Below are 26,449 nucleotides of genomic sequence, written 5' to 3'. Positions count from 1 at the left end.
CAGGGGAAGATCAGTGTATTAGCTTGTAGTTCGTACGTTACTACTTGCAGCTATTTCTATTGGGAAAGGAAACAGCATGTTATACAGCAAAACTTGGCACAGTGGGGGATTTTGGCTCAGTCCCTAAACCTTCACGGAACTCTGCTAGGGACCAGGCATTGTGCTAGGAATATGTGGGATCTGTGCATAATAAGAAAATCCCTGCCTTCAAGGAACACCACCACTTAATTTTTTAGAAGTTAAGTCCGTAGCAGACAGTTCATTTAGAGTAATATAATACCAATATTTAAAAAATGGGAATGTTGGGTCTGCATTCCAAATATGCACAGAATCCGGCTACTTCTCCCCACCTGCAATCACCTTGAGCTGGCCTCCCTCTTCCCACCTTGTACCTGCGTTCTCTTTTCCACACACGGCCAGAACAAACCTTTGAAAACCTGAGTCACATCATGTCACTGCCCTGCCCCTCCCCCTCCAGTGGTTCCCAGTTGCACCAGATGCAAAAGACCTTTCAATAGTTTACAATGTCCTACTGATAGGCATGGCCTCCCTCCTTTATAACTTACACATTCTCCCTCTCTCTCTCTCCCTCTCTCTCTCTCTCTCTCATTCGTTATTTCTCTTTCTCTCCTACTGCTCTGACACTCACTCACTCACTCCACTCTCCCCACACTGGCTTCCTTGCTGGTCCATGCACATGCCAGGCAAGTTCCCACATCAGGGCGTTGACAGTGACCCCCTCTGATCTGCCTGGGCCCCTCTCCCAGAGATGGCTGCCTGACCAGCTGCTGGCATCTTTCAGGTCTTTGCTCAAATGTCACCGCCTCAGTGAAGCCTCACCCAGCTACCTTATTTAACATGACAACTCACCTCCTACCCCTTACCTCCAATCCTCCTTGCCCTGCTCTGTATCTTTTCCCATAACACTTACCACCCTCTGGCTTACTGGAGGATTTACTCATTTATTCATTTTGTTTAACATCTGTCTTTCTCCACTGGAATGTAAGCTCCAAGAAGGCAGGATCTTTGTTTTGTTCAACGTTGTTCAGTCTAGAACAATCTAGAACAACGCCTGACTTGCAGCAGGCACTCCCTCATTATTTGTTGAACGAGTGAGTGAATGAATGAGAAAGAGAGATTAATTCTGACTGAGAGTTCTAGGCAGAATCATGAGGAAGAATCCTTTGAGCTGGCTGTTGAAGGATGGGCAGAGTTGGACCGTCGGGTTTTCTAGGGAAAGACATTCCAGATCAAGGGAATATTTTGAGCAAAGGTAGAAAAGTGGCGGAGCCCACTTGTGCTCCTGGAATGGCAAAGAGTCCCAACTGACCGGTGCCGGGGGCCAGTGAGAGCAGTAAGAGTGGACAGATAAACTAATGGATAGAAAAATAACGAAAGGGGACTCTGGGTGGAGTGAGGGAACAAATTAGTAATCACTGCCCATGTTGAGAGGGCAGGCGAGTCGGGGGTTGGAATCTCAAACAAGCAGCATGCGTTGTCCCTTTAAGAAATCAGGGAGAGATTGTCCCTTTAAGAAATCAGGAATGTGAATAGTGTTTGCTAATGAGATCTCATTTTTATATAGTACTTGACTGTTTTCAAAACATGGTCACATGTTTATTATGATGGAGGCTTCAGAGCAACTATGTGAAGTTGGTATAATAGCTAATAGGCAGGTTTTTATTTACATGATTTGATCAACTTAAAGTTAATTGCATTTTACTATATCAAGCCAGCTAAATGACGCGTCTGAGGTTGTGGAGTTAGAAAGTGGAGAAGTGGCTTCCCACTGCCTTGGGTCTCATCACACTGTGTTTTCCCTTCTGCCAGTCTGCCTCTTTCATTCCCACACAATCCTAAAGATGTCATGCTGGGATTTTTCACCAGGGTACAAGCTTCTTCCCATTTCCCCCATCACTGAAAGTAGCGGTTTCTTCTTTACCAGATCCATTTTTCTCTTTCCTCCTTTTGCATTTCACTTTATCTGGAATAATTATGAGAACGATGAACATGTGTAGAAGGTGGGTGTGTTTTTACCTTGGCCTGTTCGGCATCCTTTCAGGCTTAGGCTGAGACGGTCTGACCCAGCACCTGACGTGCTCTAAAGTTGTGTCTGTCTTTCGTGTGGTTCTTGGGTGGAAGGGCAGAGGAAGCATGTCCACGACTCCATTTGAGTGTCTTCAGGCTTGCTTGTTGCTCGCTTTGGGAGTAAACCTGATCTTCTTAATTCCCCCAGATATTAGTAGGCAGGACGAGGCGGAGGGAGAACTCAGTGAAGGAGAACACTGGTATGGGAACTCTTCAGAGACGCCGTCGGAAGCATCCTATGGAGAAGTCCAGGAGAACTATAAGCTGTCCCTGGAGGACCGGATCCAGGAGCAGTCCACTTCCCCCGACACCTCCTTGGGAAGCGGGACCCCCAGCAGTCACACGTTGGAGCTGGTGGCACTGGACGGTGAGGTCCTGCGAGACCCACTGCAGTGTCCAGATCACCTCTCTCCCGGCGTGTCTTCTTTGTGTGATGATGATCCCGCGGGCTCCACCAAGCCCTTGAGCAGCAACTTGAGGCGGCTGCTAGAGGCCGGGTCCCTCAAACTCGATGCCACAGCCACGGCCAATGGCAGGGTGGAGTCCCCAGTCAACGTCGGCTCGAATCTCTCCTTTTCCCCACCGTCCCACCATGCCCAGCAGCTCAGTGTGCTGGCCAGGAAGCTGGCTGAGAAGCAGGAACAGAATGACCAATACACTCCAAGTAACCGTTTCCTATGGAATCAAGGTAAGTGGTTGCCAAACTCAACCACCACCTGCGGCTTGTCCCCGGATTCAGCCATCCTCAAACTGAAAGCTGCAGCCAATGCTGTTCTGCAGGACAAATCGCTGACCAGGACGGAGGAGACCACGCGATTTGAGTCCTTTTCCTCCCCTTTCAGCTCCCAGTCTGCCAGCTCCACCTTGGCAGCTTTATCCAAGAAAGTCAGCGAGAGAAGCTTGACTCCTGGCCAGGAACACCCGCCCCCGGCCAGCTCTTTCCTTTCCCTGGCTTCCATGACCTCCTCGGCGGCCCTTCTGAAAGAGGTCGCAGCAAGGGCTGCCGGGACCCTTCTGGCTGAGAAATCATCACTGGTGCCTGAGGACCCTCTCCCACCACCGCCTTCAGAGAAGAAGCAAGACAAAGTGACCCCGCCGCCACCTCCGCCACCTCCGCCACCTCCGCCACAATCCTTGGAATTACTGTTACTCCCAGTTCCTAAGGGAAGAGTGTCTAAACCCTCCAACTCAGGTATGGATGCTTTCATTTCCATCATCTTGTAAGTCTTTTTTTTTTTTTTACCTGTCATTTGCAACGTCTAATTCATTGCCTTCTTCGCTTGGGTTCCCCATCTGATCTGAGGCAGGAATAAAAAAGCAGGAGCATGACAAAATATTTTAAGTAAGCAGCCTAGGGGGTTCTTTCATGTATGTGTGACACAAAAAACTTCACCAATAGCTTTAGTTATGAAAGGTAATGAATACTCTTAGAGACATACAGTACTCCTCCGTTGCATAGAAATGATTTTTTTTTCTTTTTCTTAGCAAGTTCCGGCTAGGTCCACACAAGATATATTTAATAGCGGAAGATCAAAGCACCTTTGTCATGGAGAGCATGGCATCACTGAACAGAGGGGAGAAGAAAAACTCACTGCTTTTGAAACAGTTGACAAGAGAGAGCTTACCGTCCTACTGCCTCCATGACAAATGGACTTTTGTATCAGCAGTAGCTATTCTGCCCTAATGTACCACACTGTATACTTTCCTGTTAGCATTTATATTAATTTTTGGTGGAACGTAAGCCTTGACTTATCTTGTTCTTCCATAATTTCTTGTCACACAAGAACTCTGAAGAGTATTGTCATTCAGATGTAATCAAAGCATTTCCTGCAAATGCTTTATTTTATTCCAGTCCAATCAGATTCTGAAGGAATGTGCATGTGGAAAATGTGAATCATGGGTTTTTCTTGTGGAGACGGTCTTTCCAAAGGAGAAGTGGCCGCTTTATAGAGCCTTGACATTCACAGTTATTCATCCGAGGGAGAAATTTAGTCACTTGAGTCCTCACAGTGGAAACATCGTTTCTTGTACTGGTTTGTTTCTAAATTATGCCCATGGTAAATGCAGGGTCCCAGAGATGGATATATGGAGTTTCGGATGTCTCTTGAGGATATCCTGCCAGACTGGAACAGGAAGTGGGCCATGTGTGTCCTCATCAGTAGAAATGCTGCCATTGTGTGTGTCTAGCCAACTTTTGATTATTTGCAGCCATGTTGATGACAGGGGCTTAGAATGGCAAATAATTGACTGAACAATCACAGCTAACATCAGTTTGATGCATTTATGACAAATTTCCATTTAAATTGCTGAGTGAGCTATATGCCCTCATTATAATTACTTGAAAACTTGTGTAAACAGCAGAACAGAACTAGGAAAATGGATATGTGGAACTTTTATGACTCTTTAAGTGATCCAAACTGCTCACTCCAGGGTTTCTGAAGTGTCAATAAAATCCTGGAATGTTGATTAATTCTGAGTTTCCCTACTCTTCACTTCTCACTCGCCATCTGGGGAAATAAAGAGAGAAATGGCTAAAATTAGGAAATGGGAGACAAGCAGAGGGAGTGGGGTAATTTTGCAAGGGAATAAATCACTCCTGGTTTATAGAAATTTCATTTAGGGGTAGCAGCAGAAAGAGAGGTATGGCTATCTATGTAAAATGTCACTTTATAAGTATTCTCCATCTGGTTATTAAATAACTGTATTAATGATGTTTCTCCTGTAAATTCACCTGGACATTAGTTACTTGGAAAAGCTTACACAAAATTAGTAATAAACTTTAGATGGCTAAAGGCTTGGAAAGAGGGAACTGATAAAACTCTCTCCTGACGGCAGACTCTAATGGCTTTGTAATTTTCAAGTGTCTTGGGTGTAACCAGCAATAGTTATGAAGTGTGATCTTTTCACTCAAGTGACTAGATGCACGTGAAGAGGAGAGAGAGGTCACGAGCTTCCAGGGTGGGCGATAGACTGTTTGCCTGTTTTGTTGCAGGATCTACACTCCAGGAATGAGATGTGCTCCCTTTTTGGTTTAAATGCACTTAATCCGTGCCCATACCTCCACAGGCTTCTCAGCAGAATTGAATATGGAGATCTATAAGAAATTGATTTTTTCTTTTTTCTTTACTGAATTCATTCTGTTGCTGAAACACTTAATATTTGAATCAATGAACATGTTCCAACTGAAAGAGGAGAGAAAAGAACTTCTCAGAATGGGGCTCTGCCACCCCCTGATGGACAGGGACCTGTGCCCCCTGTTTTGCACATGCCTCTGTTCACAGTGCAAGACTTGGCAAAGCAGCTCCATTGACTGAGTGATTGTATTTAAAAAAAAAAAATTCATTTGGTAAAACTCACGCAAGAGAAAAGATCGCTGCAAAGAGAAACACGAGGGCTCTTGAAATGATCCCCTGTGTGTCCATGTGGGCGCATCCTAAATTCAAGTTCTGTTTCTTTAGAACTTTTATTTATTAAACCATAGTTGATTTACAATATTGTGTTAGTTTCAGGTGTACAGCTTCAGATTCTTTTCCATTATAGGTTATTACAAGATGTTGAATATAGTTCCCTGTGCTATACAGTAAATCCTTGTTGTTTATCTATTTTATATATAGTGATGTGTATCTATAAATCCTTTACTCCTAATTAATCCCTCCCTTCCTTTCCCCTTTGGTAGCCATACGTTTGTTTTCTATGTCTGTGAGTCTATTTGTTTTGTAAATAAGTTAGATTCCACATATAAGCGATATCATATGATATTTGTCTTTCTGTCTGACTTACTTCACCTAGTATGATAATCTCTAGGTCCATCCATGTTGCTGCCAATGACATTATTTCATTCTTTTTAATGGCTCAGTAATATTACATTGTGTGTGTGTGTATATGTATGTATGTGTATATATATATATATATATATATATATATATATATATATACACCACATCTTTATCCATTCATCAGTTGTGTGTGTGTGTATATGTATGTATGTGTATATATATATATATATATATATATATATATATACACACCACATCTTTATCCATTCATCAGTTGATGGACATTTAGGTCGGTGGACAAGTTCTGTTCCTTATTGCATGGATTGGAAATAGGAGAGGGGGTGCCTCTGTGCACTTTTCACTTAAAGTGAATGTCATTACTTCCCAGCATCCTAACTGGATTAAGGGTTAAGAAGTTGATAGAATATCTGATTTTGTTATTTACTTTGTACCATGGAGAGATAATTTAGCTGATGTTACTTGAATCACTGGTTTTTTAATCTGAGGAGTGGAAGGGAAGGTGGGTCTTCTCCGTCTGCCCCCTCCTCTCCCTTTCTCCACACGGTACTGTTGGTTTCAGGACCACCTGGGGGCTGGATTTGGATGTGACTTGACTTTACCTAAAAAGCATTATGGGAATGCAGTGAGAGCTGTCATCCACACTTCTAAACAGTTCTCGTGATTATTTTTTTCCTTTACTTTAGAAAGAAATCTTAGTTTAATTCAAAATAAGTAGGTGGAACGACTTCTCACAGCAGGGAAAGGGTTTCTGTTGCCTACTACTTAAATAAACAAATAATAACCAAAAAAAAAAAGAATCCACAGAAATAAGTTACACACCATTCCGATTTCAAGGGGGGCTTTACATTTTAAAGCTGTTTCTCAAAATGTTGCAAAAAGGGCATATAAAGTTGATTCTGGAGTTACAAAGGGAGATGTGCTAGAAAAGCCAGTCCTGTCTTGAGTCATTTAGACACTAGCATTTCTTTGACCTTCTTTAGGTCACGGGAAGTCCAAACCATGGAAAAAAAAAGTGTCTTTTAGGTCTGCCCTTATTTGTCTTATTTGAACAGGATTCGGTTGTTGCCAGGTCATGGTGTATTTAATTCCTTAAAGAGTCCACCACTCGATAGCCGTTCCCCCTGCAAGGAGAGGTGACACTGGAGGAGGAGGTTTCTTTCATGTGACCCTGCGCCCCGGCACATGCCACACTGCTCCTCTGAAAGGGGACATGATAGAGAGAAGATCATGTCCATTTACTCTAAAGATAAATGTCACACATTGACTCAATTCTCTTTGAAGCTACTGTTCTGTTGCAGCTCAGAACAAAATAAATGGTTTTTATTTTAAAGACAAAGTTTCTTGTAGAAGGCCAACAAGATTCCCAGGATGCCAGGCTCCTGGTTAAAAGAAATCACTAGGCGAGTTTCCGAGAGAGTGTCTCCAAAGCATCTTATTTTCCTGAGTAAAATTTAAATATGCTTAGAAGCAAGCTGGTCTCATATAGCTGAGAGCTAAGAATATTTCCTGGGTCAATAGATACAGTTTTCTGGCTGCTGTTTTTATTCCTGTTTATGAGATGTTATTAACATTATTGCAAAAGCAGAGAAAGTCTAGAAAGTCAGGTCACCTCTTCTGATACTCCCCTTAGGTCCATTGTTATTAGAGCCGTAATCTGGGGATGATCGCATAGAGGGACTTCCTTAGAAAATTCACTTTTTAATCAAGATTCAGAACTATCTGTCACCGATCTCAATTATATTTCCCCAGTGATTTAAACTTAGACTGCTTCTAGATATCAGACTTCTCTCTTAGTTTTACTGAATGCTTACCAGTTGTTAAAATATGCATCGACTATCTTGATGTCAGTAACAGCAGAAAGACCCTGTGACATCCATTGCCAACATAGGTTTTGTTTCCCTGAAATAGGAGTTGAGAGACATGCCCAAGAAATTCCATGGAAAGATGTTAAATCCATGTATATGGTTAGGAAGGAGGATGATGGCTCATCCTACAGAGATACGCACTAGTAGGTTAGTGGGCCTAGAGGGGGGACGGATGGTGCAGGGATTAAACACACCCAGGCCCACCTGGCGTCTTAAACTCCTTCGATGTGTATGGAAAGGTCTGTTTGCAGAAACGACCCACTTGCAAATTATCTTGCCGCTTAGGATATAACAAGGCAAAGTTTGATTTCAAAGCCTACAAAACAATTACATTTGTTGAAAAAATGACCTACCTTGAGTTACAGCGATTTAGTTAAAACCCTCCATGATTTTTTTTTTTTTTTTAACCCAATGAAGTTTTTATGTATAGACAATAGGGCAGAGCACCAACCGGACATGAAGAGATTGGCTGTCATCCCCACCCTTCCACTAACAAGCAGAAGGACCATAATAAGCATAAATCTCAGTTCAGTTTCCTCAACTGTGCACTGAACTGGTCGGAATTTATCCTCCCAGATTGTTTCGCGCTTTAAAATTCCTTGCTTTTGCTTTCTTTATTTGTCTATCAACTCAAAATAAAACTTTTTCTGTTTTTGAATTAAATATGTTGCTTCTTAAAATTCCCTATCAAACCTTCTGCAAGATTGTCTCTCTGCCTTGGACAGATCCTGTCCATTGTAAATAGATGACATATATCATTGTACTTTATTAATGAGGTAGTCACACTGCATGCATTTTTAACATTAGTTGCTCCAAAATTCATTTTGAAAATAAGTGAGCTATGAGTATGTGAACATCTCTATAAGTATGTGATCATCATGGTTTATATACTCATTCTTTCAACATGTGTATTGCCATACTCTGTGAAAAGCATGCGCTCTTGGGTTAACATACTTCCGCTGGGACTTACTGGCAGCTTCCTGGACCTTTTTCTTCCATTTCCAGCCCATGTTTCATTTTTTGATACTCTCTTGACCCAGCCCTTTCCACTTAAGTTCAGTATGGTCCAACACACAATGACTGAATTGTACTTGGTCCCCGGCGTTGTTTTCGATGCTAGAGACACTAGGTAAGGACTTCCAGCTCTGCCCTAGCCAGTTCCTGCCTCCACTCTCTTCTTCTTTTCTCCTTCCATCTTTTCCATCTTTCTGTTTCCCCTGCTGAGCTGAATTTGGCCATCAGAGTTCTGCACAAGCTGAGCTGGACCTACCTGAACAGCACAGTGGATTGTTGCTGAATTTTATTTCCTCTTGGCTCCGGGAATAATCTGCCATGTTGGGCCAAGCCCTGAGCTACATATTTCTTATGTGATGTCAGTTGTTTAAATTTACATCTGCCTGGGGGCTTCCCTGGTGGCGCAGTGGTTAAGAATCCGCCTGACAATGCAGGGGACACGGGTTCGAGCCCTGGTCCGGGAAGATCCCACATGCCGCGGAGTAACTAAGCCCATGCGCCACAACTACTGAGCCTGTGCTCTAGAGCCCGCAAGCCACAACTACTGAGCCCTTGCGCCGCAACTACTGAAGCCCGTGAGCCCTAGAGCCCGTGCTCTGCAGCAAGAGAAGCCACCGCATTGAGAAGCCCGCTCACTGAAACAAAGAGTAGACCCCACTTGCCGCAACTAGAGAAAGCCCGCACACAGCAACAAAGACCCAGCGCAGCCAAAAATAAATAAATAAATTAATTAATTAAAAAAAAATTTACATCTGCTCTGGTGGTAAGTGTTCTGCTTTGGAGGGAAGAGTTTATTGTCACTACTATTCTTACCATAGCTACTACAGATAGCCTCCATTTACTGCATGACAGGCCTTTTACACACATTTAGTATTGCTTTTTATTCCAATAATATTATTGCTTATAAAGAGAAAATGTTTTCTCCAAGGGAGCAAATTAGCAGCTATCCATCCCACCAGGTCTAGCAGCATTTGGTGGAATTTAGTTTTGTTTGCAGTGGTACTAACTAGTGGTGTATCTGGGGGAGGTTGTTCATCGGACAGTTGTAAACTAGGTAAAATTATGAACACTTCAATCCTGTTGCCTCAAGAATGTGTGGTTCATTCCGAGGAAGTGGTCGTATTTCCTTAGGCTCGAAATTTGAGTGAAATTTACAGCTGTCAGTTCCTTGAAAATATTTTGGCATACAAAATAGAGTCCATCCTTACTTCCTCTTTTCTCTAAAGTAGTTAACAACATCGTATACGCATGGAGGGCATCCTACTAAAATATGAATTTTTTTAATAAATAAAAATGCAGATATTACCAGGGGAAATTACTGGCCAATTTTTAAACTCGATCTTTGTGTTCTGGTTACTTTTATCACTGGCTTCTGTCTTCCTTTCCTGCAGCGATCAGTTAAAAATGTCAAATAGATACAGGAGTGTAGCTATTTGACCACATATCTTGCTGTTAGTTTCTCTTCAGTATGAGTATTTGAATTCTTTTTTCCCGGTCAATCCAAGGACACCCTAATTTGTGCACCATGCATGTATATTTTGATATTAATTAAAGCTCAGGAAGCATAGCTCCCAAATAAGATACATTTATATGAAATATGAATATGCAGGGTTCAATGTAGCATAGTCTGTGATCCATTTGCCATGTAGAATACGTGATTAGGGTAGGGGCTGGGAGGGCGTCAGTAAAAAATAGGAAGCCTGTTGATCACATTAGGCAAAGCAAGTTCTCTGGGGGAAGCCAGCAGTGTTCCTCTTGTCAGTAAATGCCCTTCGATGGCCTTCCTATGATGTGCCAGGAAATCTCAGGTCAGTGGAGGACATCTCAGTTTTTCTCTCCTCTCCCAGACAATCGTGTAAAATTAGGCCGTTTAGGGTTTAGACGGTAGGAAGTACTTCCTGAAGATGGGAATTAGTGGAAGCCTCTTTGTGTATCTCTTTCTTACTACTTTGATGTTCTTACAACCCCAAGTAAACATCATCATTTCCCCCCCCTCTGGCTTATGACACTAATCTCACCTAGGGGCCTGATTCGGTCTTTTCTCTCAAATCTGTTGTTCAACATGTCATCTTTGTGATCAGGGTATCAGAGTGGAGGGAGTGACAATGCAGGATTGAAAGTGAGAGGCCGAATTAGGGATAGGTCAGGAGAGGTCAGCAGAGGCAATCAACAACGAGACGCAGCAGGAAAGCTCGCGTGGGTTTATAAAAAGCGTGTTTATAGGCCTCTGCGAAGTGTGCTTTTCCTAGAGTAAAAGGAAATCCTCAGTCCCCACCCCATCCCCCAATCAAAAAAAGGAAATACTTGTGATGGAACACATCACAAGGAGAATTTCCAGACTTGAAGGGTATATTTTCAGATAGAGGATTCTTTTTCCAGGTGCTTGGTTGAGCTAACCAATATTGCTTACACCTGTAAAAATGGCATCTTTGGCGTGCCCCGACTTTATTCCAGAACTCTTCTGATTCCATCCATTTTAAGTGGCTCTTTGCATGTGGAGATTCAGTTGACTCCATGAATACATAATATGATCATTTTAAAGTTTACACTTGGGAATATTTCCTTTTAAAATTATGAAAGTAATGCATATATTAAAAAATTCCAATGGTACAGAGGAATATACAATGAAAACAAAAGTTTCCCACCATGACTCCTTCCCTTTAATCCACAGTCCTTTAAAATGAACTGCTTAATGTTTTCCTGGGTACGGTTCTAGACAATTCTCATACAAATAAAACATCATTTTTTTAAAATAAGATATCATTTTTTTGTTTCATTTATTCATCCCATTCTTCCTATTCCCCTCTTTTTTTTTACTTTTTTTGCTCAAGTATTTAAAAGCAAATCCCAGACCTCATATTCATTTGCTTGTAAATATTTACATATATATAAGGACTTTAAAAACAAATAGCCTCGATAACTATTACAACATTTAACAGGATCAACGATTGCTACATGGTATTATGGAACACCTAGGCTATAATCAGTATTTTCTTAATTATCTCAAAAGTGTCTTTTTATAATTGCTTTGTTCAAATCAGGAGCGAAATAAGCTTCACACCTTGCGTTTGCTTTATATGTCTCTTAAGTGTCTTTTCATCTATAACCTCTTCCCTTCTTAAAATGCCAGTTGAAGAAACTGGGTCATCTGTCCTACAGAATGTCCCACATTCTGAATTTGGCTGATTCCATCCCTCTTGGTGTGTTTAACATTTCTAAAAAACAACCTGTATTTCCAGTAAATTTACTAGTTATCTAGAAGCTTGATTAAATATTTTGTAAGAATATTTCATAGATGGATTATCAGAGGGCACACAATGTCTGTCCCATTTTTAGTGATGTTGAGATTAATGGTTTTAGGTGTTGTCAGCTTGATTCATCCTTTAGAAAGTCCCCTACCAACCTTTCACTTAATGGTCTGAGAAGCAATTGATTCCTATTTTTTAGAAAATAAAAATAGAATCTCCCTAGACACATAGTTTCAATTCTTGCTTTATCCACCAACTCTAATATCTTGGACATGTTTCTATATTAGCATCTATAGGTCTAGTTCATTTTAAAAAATGGTTTCTCATCTTTTATTTCATGAGCGTATTACAACTTATTGAATCAGTTTGGAAATGTTCCTGATCCCTCATGATTAAGAACAGACAGTCTGAGTCCTTAACTCTACTCGTTTTTAGTTCCTCTATCCCTAAATCGCAGAGGCTAGTGTGGCCCTGAGCAGTATAAGTTGATAGACCAGATGTGTAGCAACAGAGTGTCACAATAGACACCCTCCCCTTTGGGGCTGATGGAGGAGAGAGTGATCTCAGCTTTCCTTGGAGGAAGTAGTTGGTTTGTTGGCTTTCCTGAAAAATGGAAGCATTTGCAGCTACCCGGCTGTAGCTCTTCCCAAAGTGAGTAGTGGGGCCCAGTCGCCGTGCAGAGGAGGGCAGTGCATCTCAGTGGCCACCAGAGGGACAGAAGCAAGAGGGTGGCAACCTCTGACCTTAAGACCCCCTGATGGCCAAACTGGCAGCAGCATCTGCTGAAGCCGAAACTGAACAAGTCAGCAGTAGGAGCCTGAAATTTGTCTCCACTGGAGTTGGGCTTGTGAGGTTTATGATGGCTGTTTGGTTTTCACTGTGGTGTTTTTCTCGGTCCCATTTGACTTGTCTTTATTTCTTACCCTTTTCCAAGTTCAGGAATTCAGATGTGAACTCGAGTCTGGCAGTTTCCTTCAGGAAACAGAGGCTCTGAAGTCAGGCTTCTCTGGGCTGAGCTGGGACAGATGCCCTCCGAAGTGTGGGATGGCCTCTGGAAGCAGGGCTTTCCCAAGGCAGGATGATCAGATTCTGAAAAATGGAGGCCAGATGGAAGTAATGAGATGAACGTGGGTTTCTACCTGAAGAAAAGCAGTAATAAAGCTTCCTCATGGATATAAAGTCTTGGAATGGCAAAAAACAAAATAAAACGAAGCAAAAACAAACAAACAAAAAAACCCCCAAAAACCCCACAAAACCCCAAAACCCAAAAAACCAAAACCAAAAAAAACCCAAAACCAAACAAAAAACCCCCTGAAGCCCCCCAGTTCCTTGTTAGTGTTCTTTATAGAGCAATGCATGTGAATTAGCGCTGGACGCAATGTGCCTTTTTGTTTTCCTTAATTTTCCTGTCTTTCTCCTTCTTCCAAGCCTCAGAAGAGGAAAGCGGAAAGCCTTTCCAGTGCCCCATATGTGGTTTGGTTATAAAAAGGAAGAGTTACTGGAAGCGGCACATGGTGATTCACACAGGTTTAAAAAGTCATCAGTGTCCGCTCTGTCCATTCCGGTGTGCTCGCAAGGACAATCTCAAATCCCACATGAAGGTAAGCCACCTGCGGATGGGCCTCACAGCGAGGCAGGCACAGCCAGGGCCCTGGCACAGATCCATGCCCAGAGCTCAGTGCTGAAAGGCAGATTGCAATGCCAATGAAGCACATTGAAAAGGATCTTGTAAAGGATTTCATTATAAGCGTCTTCAAGTCCATTCGACAACCCAGAACTTAAAGCAGAGAGCAGCTTCAGTATCCAAATAATATACGTAGTGTAGAACCATCCTTTCCTATTGGGAAGCAACAGCCTAACCTGGCCTTGCACGGTGATGCATTTTGGGGCACTAGGAGGAAAAGTTAGGGGAGAGCAAGAAGCAGGGAAAGACGGGTTCAGGAAGGACTGCTGGACCTGCCCCCCTTCCTGGAGGGAATGCCCTCTTCTGCTGTTGCTTTGCCATCCAGCTTACACACCCAGAGGCACACCCAGAGACATCTTATAGGGAGCGTGAGGACATTGAAAGACACCTGGGCTTTAACTTTCACCCTGTGGGAGACTTGGGGGCCACTCCTGACAAGACTGAGTCCCCTTGAGGCTGACAGTGTTTGAGCCGTCATAATTCCCGGGATCACACTTAACAAACATCTAAAGACATTGTTTTCACTGTCCTATTAGGAGCGACTGGGGGGCTTGCGCCTGTAATGAGCATATAGGGAATTGACTAGACTATGTGTCACTCCTATGTGAGCTGGGGGGAAACTTTTTAGCAGACCCTATTAATGCTAAGGAATGCAAAGAGGAAACCCAAGAGATCAAAAAAGCATGGCTTCTGAATTTGACAGGTTTGCCTTTAAATCTTATTGTGTAACTTACTAGCGAAGTGGTGAGCAAATGAGTCTTTAGACTTAATTTTCTCATCTGTTAAATGGGAATGATTATGTTCGTCTGGAAGGGATATCATTAATATTTAAGGAGGTATTAGCAAAGTATCTGACACAGAAATGTTCAATGGTAGTTATTTAATTTCAATAGCTATTGTTGAACACCTTAATAATAATAACCATCATTTTCACTGATGTTTGCAATATTGTCTCACTGTTGACATTATTTATAAAGTGTTTACTTTCCTGCCATAAGAAGTAGAGCATGTGTACATAATTTGCTTTTTTCAAAATATTGCAGTCTTATCCTTCTGAATAGATCAGTAATCACTGTTTAGAATTGTTGATCTAAAAAGGTATGATCAGACAGAACCTCTACTGACTTTAGGAAATTGCTTGGAAAATTTAAAAAAAAAATTAAAGCCATGATATAATTTGTTTTCTACCATTTGCCTTTGTCTCCAGGGAGTAGCAGGCCCTTCATTTTCAGAATCCATTTAACCAGGGGTTCTGGTTGGTTGAATTTTACTGAGCCGACTCAGTGTTTTACTTGCATCCTCCTCATCCTCTGTCAACTCTTTCCCAGCGTAAAATCTTGTATTTTACACCTGCAAAGTGGATTTCATTAGCAGGATGAGCCTTCCAAAGAAATGCCTTTAAAACTAAAATTTGTTTTTGTTACCGTCTCCTACTCTGTGTTTAGAAATCAGGTCTGGCAAATTTAAAGCTTCAGTGAGCAGAAAACTTGCATCTGGCCTGACACCTTGTAAGCCTGTTTTCAGCTCAGGGTCACTTAAAACAACCTATTTATAAACCCATGGGGAAAAAAAAAAGCTGGGTTTTCAATAGCAGGAACTGCTGACCCTGAAACTACAGGGAGATGAGTTGGGTGCCTTGATGATACAGACCGTGGGCCATGACAGCGTTGCAGATGAGAGCAGCCAGGGATCTGTGGGTCGTGGGGTCTTAGAATGCTTTCAGAACAAATCAATAACCAGTACAATAAAGCAGTGGTGTGAAATGACTACTTTATTCAAACTCATGGTGTCCCAACCTGTTGAGCTTTTGAGGAGGGGAGTGTGAGAGGGGCTTATGCAAGTTTGATTTCAACAGATGGTGTCCGCTTTCTTTTCTGTTCTCCACCTCACTTATGGGCCTGTGTTTTTTGCTTTGATCAAAGAATTCATGATTTAATTTGGATGAGGCATACTTTCATTTTGGTAGATTTTGAAAACATAGTCTACAGAGAAATGTAATGGCTGTGGCCTTAGGAATGAATATTCTTTGCTCTGTGCGCCAGAGGCTACAAGATGGATAGATTTTCTAAAACAAGCCCTACCTCAGAAGTAGGGGCCGTATAGCCTATAGATTAAGATCTCAAACTGCGTGGTAAAAAAAAAAAAAAAAAACCTCAGTTAGAATCTCGATTCCGTGACTTTCAGTAGCTGTGGAGCTTTGGGTGAATCATTTAGCCTCTCCAAGGCTCCGTTTCCGCTCGTGGAGATAATAATCACACGATCTATCTCACGGACTTGTTATAAGGGTTAAATGAGATAACAGATATAAAGCACTTAATATGATGCCCAGCATGGAGAAACACTCAATAAATGCAGCTACTGTAGTAATTATTATCCAAAAGCCATCTGAATATATATTTACATTTAGAAATAAATCGATGACATGGCATGAAAGAATTACTCTAAATTTTATTGCTTTTCTCTCTTCATGACATAGCTTTAGTGTTGAGAATTTAGAAAAACTGATAAAAAGAATCTGAAACTGGCCCTTAATCCCATCACGCAGAAATAACCATTATCATCCTAATCTGTATCCTTCTATATTGATTACATAAAGCTACTTAAGGAAAAATGGGATTCTACTTTATTTGTTCAACAACTACAGTACTTACTGGGTTCAGGCACTGTACAATTTTCTGAAAGCCTGCCTTTCCTCCTTCATATATCATGCAAATGTTTTTATGGCTTGCTGCGGAAGGAGCTTGTAAATGCCTCCAGCTTCCTCAGGGTTATCTTAGATTTCCATTAAGTCTTTTACAACTTTCCTGGATGAGCGAGCATACAGGAATTAAATGCGGAATTCATAAGCTAAAATTGAACAGAGAAGGTGAGGAGGGCTGAGATCGGGAACGTGGGTGAAGAAACGGCAAGAAGTAGGCAAGGGTCAGGGCGCCGACTTTCTCTAGTCTCAGCCCTGCCAGCTAAGGAGCTGCCTCCTAGGTAAGCGCCCCCCCCCACCCCCGGCCTGCCTGGTCCCCTCAGTGAGGTGGAGGAGATGCTTCCCGAAGTGTCCTCGTGTTTGTCCAGCTGCTTCCAGGAGGTGGACCCGGTGATGCAACAGCCCTTATACTTCCCACCTCTTGGGGTGGTGACATGCTCTCTCTGTGAAGGATGACCAGCAGAAAGCAGGTGTCTATGTGACCTGGAAAGAATGACACGCTTTAGTCAAGTGTTTCCTGACGGTAGCCGACCAAGAAGGGTTTTTAAGCCGATGTCGGGCTAAAGAGAGTACAGATGATCCCGGAAAGAGCTTTTCTGTCGGGAGAGCAGGGGAGAGCCTTCCCTCCAAGGTCAAATGCGAGCTCTCGCCCCTCCGGGAAGGTCTAGCTCTTATAAAATTCTAAGTGTGACCGTCAACACTTCATCCACTGTTTTTCTTTTCAACGGTCACTCATTTTTCTGCCACTAAATATAGCCGGGCCAGGATCGGGTGGAAGAGGAGAGCCGCATACAGGACTTGGGCACAGACGCTTTTGAATCCAGGGCTCCCTGTTTGATTTTAGAACCTGGGCTCTGTCCTTTTCCTTTTTCCAGAAGCTGCTTCCGGAGCTTCTGTTCTTGGATTAGCTCCTGTCCTCTCCCGGGGCAATAGATGTCAGGACACTCCTGAAATGGAATCTGCCCCACCGCACTGCTCCCAGGGACGACGGAAGCTTTCAGCCTCATGACCTTTGCCACCTGGTTCCGGGGCGAGCTGTGGCTGGCACCTGTCAGGGTCCCCTGGGGCTGTGACCTGAGGCCCCCAAGGTGCTTGCTCCTGTGTGTACTGGTTGGAGGAGAGGGTGGGGAATCTTCCCGATTCTGTGAGTGAGAAAGTAAATGAATCGCTCTGCTCCAGAGTGAGGTCCCTTTGTTGTGAAAGAACAGAGACAGTTAACAGCTGGTGACAAAGAGTGTGTGTCCCCCCAATTCCAGCCCCTCCCGAGGTGGCAGAGGGGAAGCCTTTTAATGAGCAAGGCTTTGCTGTAACTGAATGTAAGTGTATACGGTTATTTCTGTGGAGAAATTCAGGCTTTGGGGGACCCAGAGTCTCTTCTGTTGTTTTTTTCAAAAAGCCACAGTGGGGTGCTGTAGCGACAGGATCTCACCATTAACTTTTAATTTCTTTGCTTTTGTTGGTCACTCCACATTATTTAAAAGTATGTTTTGGCTGGTGAATAATGCTTTTGGATTGCACTCAGAATGCATAAACGGCTGTAGTAAAACTTGCACTCTTGGAAAGGAAGCCCACGCAGAGGGGCCAGGTGGCCCAGTGGATTAAGGAATCTTTAACCTTTAACCTTCCTTAGACCTGGGTTCAAATCCTGCCTAGATCACCACTCAAAGATGAGAAGTCGGTTTGACTTGGGTTTTGAATTCCAATCACTTGTTTGTCCAAAATCACACAACTCCCCAAATCTTTTGGCCCAAATCTCCACCATTGGCAGTTTCTACTCAAGGGAGGGCCAGTCCTGAAATAGCAGGGTGGAGCAGGTCAGCACTGAAGTACATTGGCAGAGATGAATGGGGAAGTTACAAGCTTACGAGCACCTGCCAGCTCCAAACCTGGCTCGGGCCAATGCAATGATTTCCTCACTTTTTCAAGCACTGAATTTGATTGTGACAGGAAGTAAAAAAAAGTTTCCAGCCATTTTTACAGGTACTGTGCAGGCAAGGCTGGAACTGTGTTTAAAAGTCTGCATTCTTTCACTGCAGACAGAACCACGTTTGCAAACACTGGTTTCATCTTGCTGAGACAGCTTGGTGGGCATCAACCCCTGGTTTTTGTCCCCCTCTGCTCCCTTTATATGTCATGTTGCTCTAGCCACGTGCTTCGGGGTCTCAGTTTCTCTGTCTATGAAACGGGAATACCCTGGAGGCATTATTTGCCACATTCTTAATTACCTAGAGAAGCATTTTTGAAAATGGAAATTATGTTTGCAAAACATAACTAATTCTCTGGGTGGTAATAATTGGGTCCCTGCAGTGTATTTATATTACTTGACGGGTTACCTCTATTGACCCCCAACTAGTAATTATGTAAGTTCAAATTGTGCTGGGTTTATAATGTTTTCTCTGAAGACATCAGCCGAGATGGGATGACTAGAATATTAGGAGGATTCTACCCCAGACGGCCTCCATTGGCAGACAGCATCCTCCGTTGTGAGTACGGCTTTACTAATGGATTCTTAACCTGCGTGGACCTGCTTTATGTTTAGGGATGGCCCTCACGACCTGAAGCACGTAATGAAGTGCTCCTCTGGTGATGAGATTCCCCGGGCCAGCCCTCTGTACCGTGAGGAAATTGTCGCTGAGTAGCGTGGATGTACAACAGGGCGTCTTCCGTCAGCACACAGTGGCTAGCTCACTCTTCTTGCTTCTCCGCCAGGTTCATCAGCACCAGGACCGGGGAGAGACCTTTCAGTGCCAGCTCTGCCCTTTCACTTCCTCCCGTCACTTCAGCCTGAAACTCCACATGCGCTGTCACCAGCACTTCCTGAGGACAGAAGCCAAGGTGAAGGAGGAGATCCCAGACCCCGATGTCAAGGGATCTCCCCACCTCAGTGACAGTACCTGCCTGGGGCAGCAAAGGGAAGGAGGAGGGACAGAGCTAGTGGGGACCATGATGAAGTCCAGCACTCCAGAGAGGACTAGCCAGGGTGGGGCTGGCGTCTCGCCTTTGCTGGTGAAGGAGGAGCCCAAGGAAGATAATGGCCTGCCAACCTCCTTTACTCTGAATGCTACCGACAGGCCGGCCAACCACACGAAGCTGAGAGAGCCCTCCGATTATGCAGCCAACAGCGCGTCCGCATTGTTCAGCCAGGACATCTCTGTAAAGATGGCGTCTGATTTTCTCATGAAGCTGTCAGGTACTTGAAGAGGGTTGTCCTCTCTCTCTCTCTCTCTCTCTCTTCTCTATCTCTCTACCGGTGTTCTCATCTACAAAATGAGCTGGTAGGACTAAGTGATTTCAAGATCGCTTGAGATTCCAGTTGTCCGCACTCTCATACATTTTCTCCTTGAGACTTGTTTTTTGCAGTCCTTTGGAAGTAGGCGTGGCTGTGGTTTGGGTCTAAAAACAACAGGGGTCGTTGATTTCCTTCCGGTTTTCCCCCTTTATGAGTTCTTGCTGTGGGGGACAGGTCACAGCGTGAGCCAGGGTGGCGACAGTTCTTTGTGTGACCTTGAGCCCTATTTAACTTGTCTCTCCGTTGGGTTCTTTAAAGTGCTTGTATGAGTCATCTTGCTTTGTGTTATTCAAGTTCTTTATTGCCTTGATTTAAAAGATGTTTAAAGGACATGTATACAGAGACTACTATTAGCAATTATAGAGTTTTCAAATTTGAGCAAATGATAAAATTATCTTTAAATTTTGTTTTTTCTAAGGGAAAGTGTTTTTATTGTGGTAAAATATACCTAACATGAAATTTACCACTTTAACCATTTTTAAGTATACAGTTCTTTGGCATTAAGTACATTCACACTGTTGTGTAATCATCACCACCATCCATCTCTGGAACTTTTTCATCCTCCTAAACTGAAACCTTGTACCCATTAACCAAGAATTCCCCATTCCACCCTCCCCTCTGCCCCTGGTAACCATTATTCTATTTTCTGTCTCTATGAACATAACTACTCCAGGTACCTCATGTAAAGTGTGATTAAAAAAAGTTTTTTTTAAACATTCTTTTGCAACTGCCCCAGTGCCTTTTAGAAAGAAGATGGAGTATGTTTTAAAAACTTATTACTAATTGATATCACTTTCACCATCAAATTATGCATGATGTTTCTTTTAGTTTGTTTTCTTTTTTTCCCTCAATTTCTTTAAGTTGTGGAGTTGAATGGGGGATGTAGAGATGCTGAGGGAGCGCTGTTTTTCCTGACGTTTTGGAATGAGAAAACATGTTGTGGGTCTGTGCTGCTACTCATTATATTTTTTAATGTCTGATTTTAAATTTTAAAAGAGATGTGGAGGGTGGGGAAAGGTCGGCTGAGAATTGGTTCTATCTTTCAGTGAAGATGGCAGTCCCCACGATGATTTCCAAATGCCATTTCAGCTCTTTGGAGATTGACAATACCCTTTTAAATGGAGAATAATTGGTCACCACCTTCCTTTAAATGGGCTGTGAGTCGCATTTCACTAAATGTCATCGCCAGGTGAATTCGAGGTTCTGCTTCACTCTGAAGTCCCTTTGCTCAGTGACACTTCAGTCAGGTCTTCTGGAATGTCCCCATCACCCCAGGTCTTTGCCCCTCAGGAGTGCACTGCGCTGGTTGGAAGAAATGAGGAAAGGCAGGGGATGGAAATAAGGCATCGCAGAAAGAACTGGGACGGAAATGTTAAAGGGAGGCATCCCACCCTGCAAGATGAGTGAGCTCATCCTACACCGGAAATGATCGGGTGTCAGGAATTCAACCGTGGCAGTGAAGAACGCTCTTCCCTTGCCTTCTCCTCTTCCACCCCAACCTAGGGGGACGTGTGCTCTTTGAGACTCTGCTTTTTGTATTTAAACATTTTTGAAAATGTGGGGGAAATTCAGGCTTCTGGTTTTCCTTTTGCCACTGATCTTTTAGTTTTCACTTCTAGGAGATCGCTGGTTCTTCTTTGATGGTCTCTCCCACCAATGTCATAGCAAAAGGGGCTCCTTTTCTGGGCTCTTCTGGCACTTTCCCAAGGAATGCAATGGCATATTCACGTAGCATAGCTTAGAAACGGGGACATTTCCTTACTTAGCAGACAGGGGAAACTCAGTATGAGGTTAGTAACTCTTAGGAAGAGGGTACTCCCTTTACTCCAGGACTCCGGAAAGTTTTTAATCCTGAGGAAGGTGAGGGGGGTGGAGGAAGGTTTGATGGCACACAATTCCTGCTGAGCTCAGTTGTGAGTGCCCAGCATCAGGCTGTAATTAGCCCCAGACCCAGTCTCAGGGAGCACAAGATAAGGCCTGTGGCTTCTGGGAGCCAGGCTTGCAAACAGGAAAAACACAAGAGGAGACGCCAGTCGGTAGGTTGGGGTGAAAAACTGTGCACCCAGGCCTTATACTGTGATCTGTTTTCTCAGTTGGCTATTGATGGGGACTTGTTTACGGGTTTGGCAGTCGCAGTATTTACTGACTGATCAGTTGGCATAAGAAAACAGATAACAAATGCACGCTGTTTATGCAAAAGGCCCGTGCAGCTATTTTATGGTGGCTTACTAGAGGTCCTGAAACCTGACTTGTGTGCACTGTTACCTAGCAACCTGTTACAAAGTCACCGGGGAGTGAGATGCATTGGTAATTTTTTTGTGTGTGCGCGTATTTGGATGTAAATGTAAACTTGGTGACAGTGGCAACGCAGCCCACGGGAAAAGGAAAGGAATACATTATCCGGAGGTGGGGGGGGGGTGATTATTTATTTATTTTTCTTCCACTCGCTCTCTGGTTGGTCAGGCTCTGGAATTGATAGCTCCCATCATTGTGGTGTTCTAACTGTCTGTGTCTGTGACTGTGATCCCGGGACCAAAAGGCCAGATCCCGGGGAGCTGTGCCTGAGTTTCTAGCTCTTTCCCTTATCAGATGTCGGGTTAGCATCAGGCCTTGTCCCTAGGCATCATAACGGCGCCATTGTTCTTGCCATGAATTTTTGAGCTGGGCTCTGTGTGTGCACCTGCTGGGACTCTAGGGTGCAGCTGTTTGTGGACACCGGGGCTGGGAGTCTCTGTGCCAGCCACATCACAGTCTGCAGAACCGGAGCACAGTGGCAAATTCAAGCGTGTCCGTACCTTCTTGTTTCCAAAGGAGAGATGGAACACACTTGATTCTTTCTTGCTTGGTGATTAAGGGGAGTCTTTCTTGCTCCCACTGGATTAAAAATCACTGGTGGAATCCTCTTTTTTTTTTTTTTTAAACCTTATAAATGTGTAAAGCATGCTTACTTTTTTTTTTAATTTATTTTATTTATTTATGGCTGCGTTGGGTCTTCGTTGCTGTGTGCAGACTTTCTCTAGTTGCGGCGAGCAGGGGCTAATCTTCGTTGCAGTGCGCGGGCTTCTCATTGCGGTGGCTTCTCTTGCTGCAGAGCACGGGCTCTAGGTGTGCGGGCTTCAGGAGTTGTGGCTCACGGGCTTAGTTGCTCCACGGCATGTGGGATCTTCCCAGCAGATGGCTCGAACCCATGTCCCTGCATTGGCAGGCAGATTCTTAACCACTGCGCCACCAGGGAAGCCCTGGAATCCTCTCTTAAAGGGACTCTAAATCCTTCCCTCCCTACCCCCGTTTTGAGGTTTCCTAGTGTCTGTGATTGTGAAATCAAACCCCTTCCCCGAACCGTCTACTCTTCTTCTGCCTGAGCCCACACTTAACATTCCTTCGTCCCTCAAGATTAACCTTGTCCCCTAGGACCAAGGCTTTCCAGGCTCAGCACCGTAACTGATTCAGGGAAGAGGATGGGACAGTCCCTGCTGCTGGCTTTCTGGGCTGATGGAAAAGAGAATTTTGCAAACTCTGCTCCAAGTTTCAGCCTAGGAGGCAGGCCTTTGAGGGCTGCAGCCCTGCATATTTGCATAGATCTTTCTTGGGAGCCAAAAGGTAGATGCAGACTGTCGCACGTCAGGGCAAGGGATTCAGTAGCCGCATGACTGGGGCTGTGCTGGGGAGAGGAGATAAAATTCCTACTGTTTCTGTGCCTTCTCTCCTTTATCCAGTAGCAGCTCTCACCTTGACTGACATTAGATTTACCTGGGGAGTTTTTTTTTTTTTAAATGCCAGGGTCCAGCCCCACTGCCAGAAATTATGATTTAGTTGGATAGGACCTAGACCTAGACATTGGTGTTTTCTTTTTCTTTTTTTTTTTGGCCACACTGCGTGGCATGCGGGATCTTAGTTCCCCAACCGGGGATTGAACCTGCGCCCCCTGCAGTGAAAGTCTTAACCACTGGACCACCAGGGAAGTCCCTAGACATTGGTGTTTTCTTTAAAATCCTCAAAAGATTCTAAAATGCGGCCAGGACTAAGGACCACTGATGTGGAAGATAAACTTGGTACCTGTTTTTTTGTTTGTTTGTTTTTCAGTACACCTATAGTTTTTCAGTGCAGCTCTCTTCCCTCACTTTCTATCCAAGACCATGAAAAAGGCCTGGTGGTTTGGGATGGGTCTGAGGCATTCACTATAGGTCAAGGTTAACAGGAACTGGAGGCCTGGGTGAGTCATGGTCATTGAGCCCCACGTTTTCCCTCGTGGAGCCACATGACAGGAGAATTAAAAGAAGCATCTTGATATTCTCCAGTTAGAATTAGAAAGTCTCGAGACTCATCTAGAACATCTAGGAACTGGGAATATCATCATTAGACGCCTGATTAAAAGTTGCCTGCTGTGGCCTTACCTCATTTCTCTTTCTGAAAACTACACTTTTCAAGATATCACATTTAAATCTAACTCTCCAAATTAGAACCAAGCAGTTGACAGAAACTTGGCATCTCAGTTGTTGGCTGGGAATATCTTTTTATCTTTTTGTACTTGGTTTTTTGAAAATAAAAGATACAAGTCATTTCAACTATTTTTAGTTTGGAAACTGGCCAAAAAAATTTATCCTGTCTCCCACATTCTATTAATTTCATAAAATTCGGGCCGAAACATCTTAACCATGAGGGGTGGACTTCGGAAAACAGTGACTTGCAAATGGGTCCACGCTGAACTGTTTCGAATGTGTTAGGAGCTCAGTGGTAAAATGGCAAAGGTTTTCTTGAATAAACGAAGGGCAGCTGGTGAACGTTTGTGTTGTATCTTGCAGTTTCCCATGGGCCTTTGTTCCGCCACCTCCATCTCTTTCCCATAATGTTATGCATCTGTAGTTACAATACGGTTTGTCTGTAAAGGGCAGCTCCTTATCCTGTGATACCTTTGTTTGTGCTGCTGAAGAAGGACGGGGCCGGGAGATGCCCGTTAACTAGGCATCCTTATTACCTGGTAGCTCTGATTGGCTTTCTGTCAAACATCTTAGCATCCTTCTACCAAGGAAGTGCCAGCCTTCTGCCATTCACGCCCTCAGGCTTCAGTGCCATTAGCTGGGGCTCTCTCCACGCCTAAGTGTGCCTACCCCCGGTGGGTTTATTGTTGGCAGTCTTCCTTTGCATCTTCAGTTTGGCCCTTTTTTTTTAACCCTGCCTGGCTTTTCTCATGATGGGCACTCACTGATCACTTGACTAAAATTCCTGGTGTCAGAAGCCACATTGTGGGCCCTCACATGTTCAGGCAGCCCGAATGTCCTATTGAAATCCTGGATTTTACCGAACCTGGTGGGTGATTCACGTGAGAGGGAGAGTGTGACGCTTTCTTGTTTTTCAGTGACTTGCTGCTCCACGAGATGAGGGCTGATCTGAGTCACAGAAGGGAAGAGGTGGCGTAACAAGAAAGTGGGACCTGGAGTTACACACGTGCTCAGGCCTCCAGGGATGGAGACTTTGTGACACTGACTCACTGTTTATGATTTTTCCTTAGCAATCACTTACATAGTGCCTGCTCCTTGCCGTTTAACCCGTTTGAACTTTATAACAACCCTAGAGGAAGATACTGTTGGTATTCCCATTGTACAGATGAAAACTGAGAAACAGAGAGGTTTAGAAACTTGCCCACATTTACACAGCTAGTAAGTGGTGGGACTGGGATTCTAATCCAGGCAGCTGGGCTCCAGCATCCCCTTCCCCAAATCACAAAGTAAGGAAGTGGTGAAACTGGAAGTTGGCTCTGTTCTCTGCCCTTGTCTTTGTAGAGTCAGAGTCCCCAGCAAGGGAGCCATTCTCTGAATGTCGTATGTTCGATGCCACCGGAAGTTGTACTAATACTTTTAGGCTTTTCAGGCATTGTTTAGTGCAGATGGAGTAGTAACAGTAAAGCCAGTTACAGTGTGTCTTCAATGGCTCGTAACAAGCATGTAGTTGAGGAAACCAAGACCGGAAGTCAGTAGTGTAGAAGGGTTGCCACTGGAATCCAGACGTTTCTTTCCTCACTGTGCTGGACAGAGTTCATCTCATTCCAGAACTGTCCGCAGAGTAGTTGTTTATCTTGATAGACTCTTGGGAAAATTGATCAAACTCTATGTTTCTGCAAAACTGAATCCAGGTCATTTTCTTCCTTGCCTCAGAAGTACATTTTCTTCCACTCACTACTGTTGTTACTATTGTTACAACTTCTACTATTGTTATCCTGAGGCTTATTACTAATCAGATGGGTTTCCAGTGAGCCAGGCGCGGTGCCAACAACTTGATGTAATTTCTCAGTTAACCTTCCCAACCACCCTGTTAATGTTAAACCTATTTTATAGATGAGGAAGCTGAGGCTTAGTAGGTTTTGGCGACCGAGGGATAGAGCAGAGATTCAGCACTGCCTAACTGTGAAGCTTGGCTCCTGACCACTTAATGAGCTATTACCTAATTTTTTTTTTTTTTTCTCAATCGAGGGAACTGTCTTTTGACCTCAGTCTGCTTCACTGTTTATTTTCCTTGGCTTCAAACCATGACATCGTTTTTAATGCATGCTAATTCAGTCACTAATCTGGTTAAATTTTTTTGTGTCTTCAAAATACACCCACAATCCATCCCTCGAGGGCGGCCTTTCCTGGCCCACCAGCTCCCTCCCGGATGCCTCCTCCGCCCCAGGACCCTCCCTCCCCGCCGCCAGGCCTCCAAGGCGTTAATGGACTCTTCTGATACCTCTGGCGTCAGGTTGTGCCCCTGCCTGGCTTCTTTCTCCTGAATA

At 43.8% G+C, this 26,449-nt stretch overlaps 1 protein-coding gene across 4 annotated transcripts in view; it reads left to right on the top strand.

The window, feature by feature from the left end:
* The window catches only part of ZNF827 (zinc finger protein 827), a 195,195-nt gene that overhangs the window by 52,906 nt on the left and 115,840 nt on the right, over nt 1-26,449 (top strand). For all 4 annotated transcript variants that reach the window (XM_082388956.1, XM_082388955.1, XM_082388957.1 and 1 more), the window contains exons 2-4: nt 2,237-3,280; nt 13,441-13,613; nt 19,104-19,584. In XM_082388956.1, the coding sequence (XP_082245082.1) occupies nt 2,237-3,280; nt 13,441-13,613; nt 19,104-19,584 (1,698 nt within the window). The remainder of the gene's footprint in view (nt 1-2,236; nt 3,281-13,440; nt 13,614-19,103; nt 19,585-26,449) is intronic.

Source organism: Balaenoptera borealis (assembly GCF_965194805.1).
Source record: "Balaenoptera borealis genome assembly, chromosome: 4".
NCBI lineage: Eukaryota > Metazoa > Chordata > Mammalia > Artiodactyla > Balaenopteridae > Balaenoptera > Balaenoptera borealis.
This window is presented reverse-complemented; position numbering and strand designations above follow the sequence as displayed.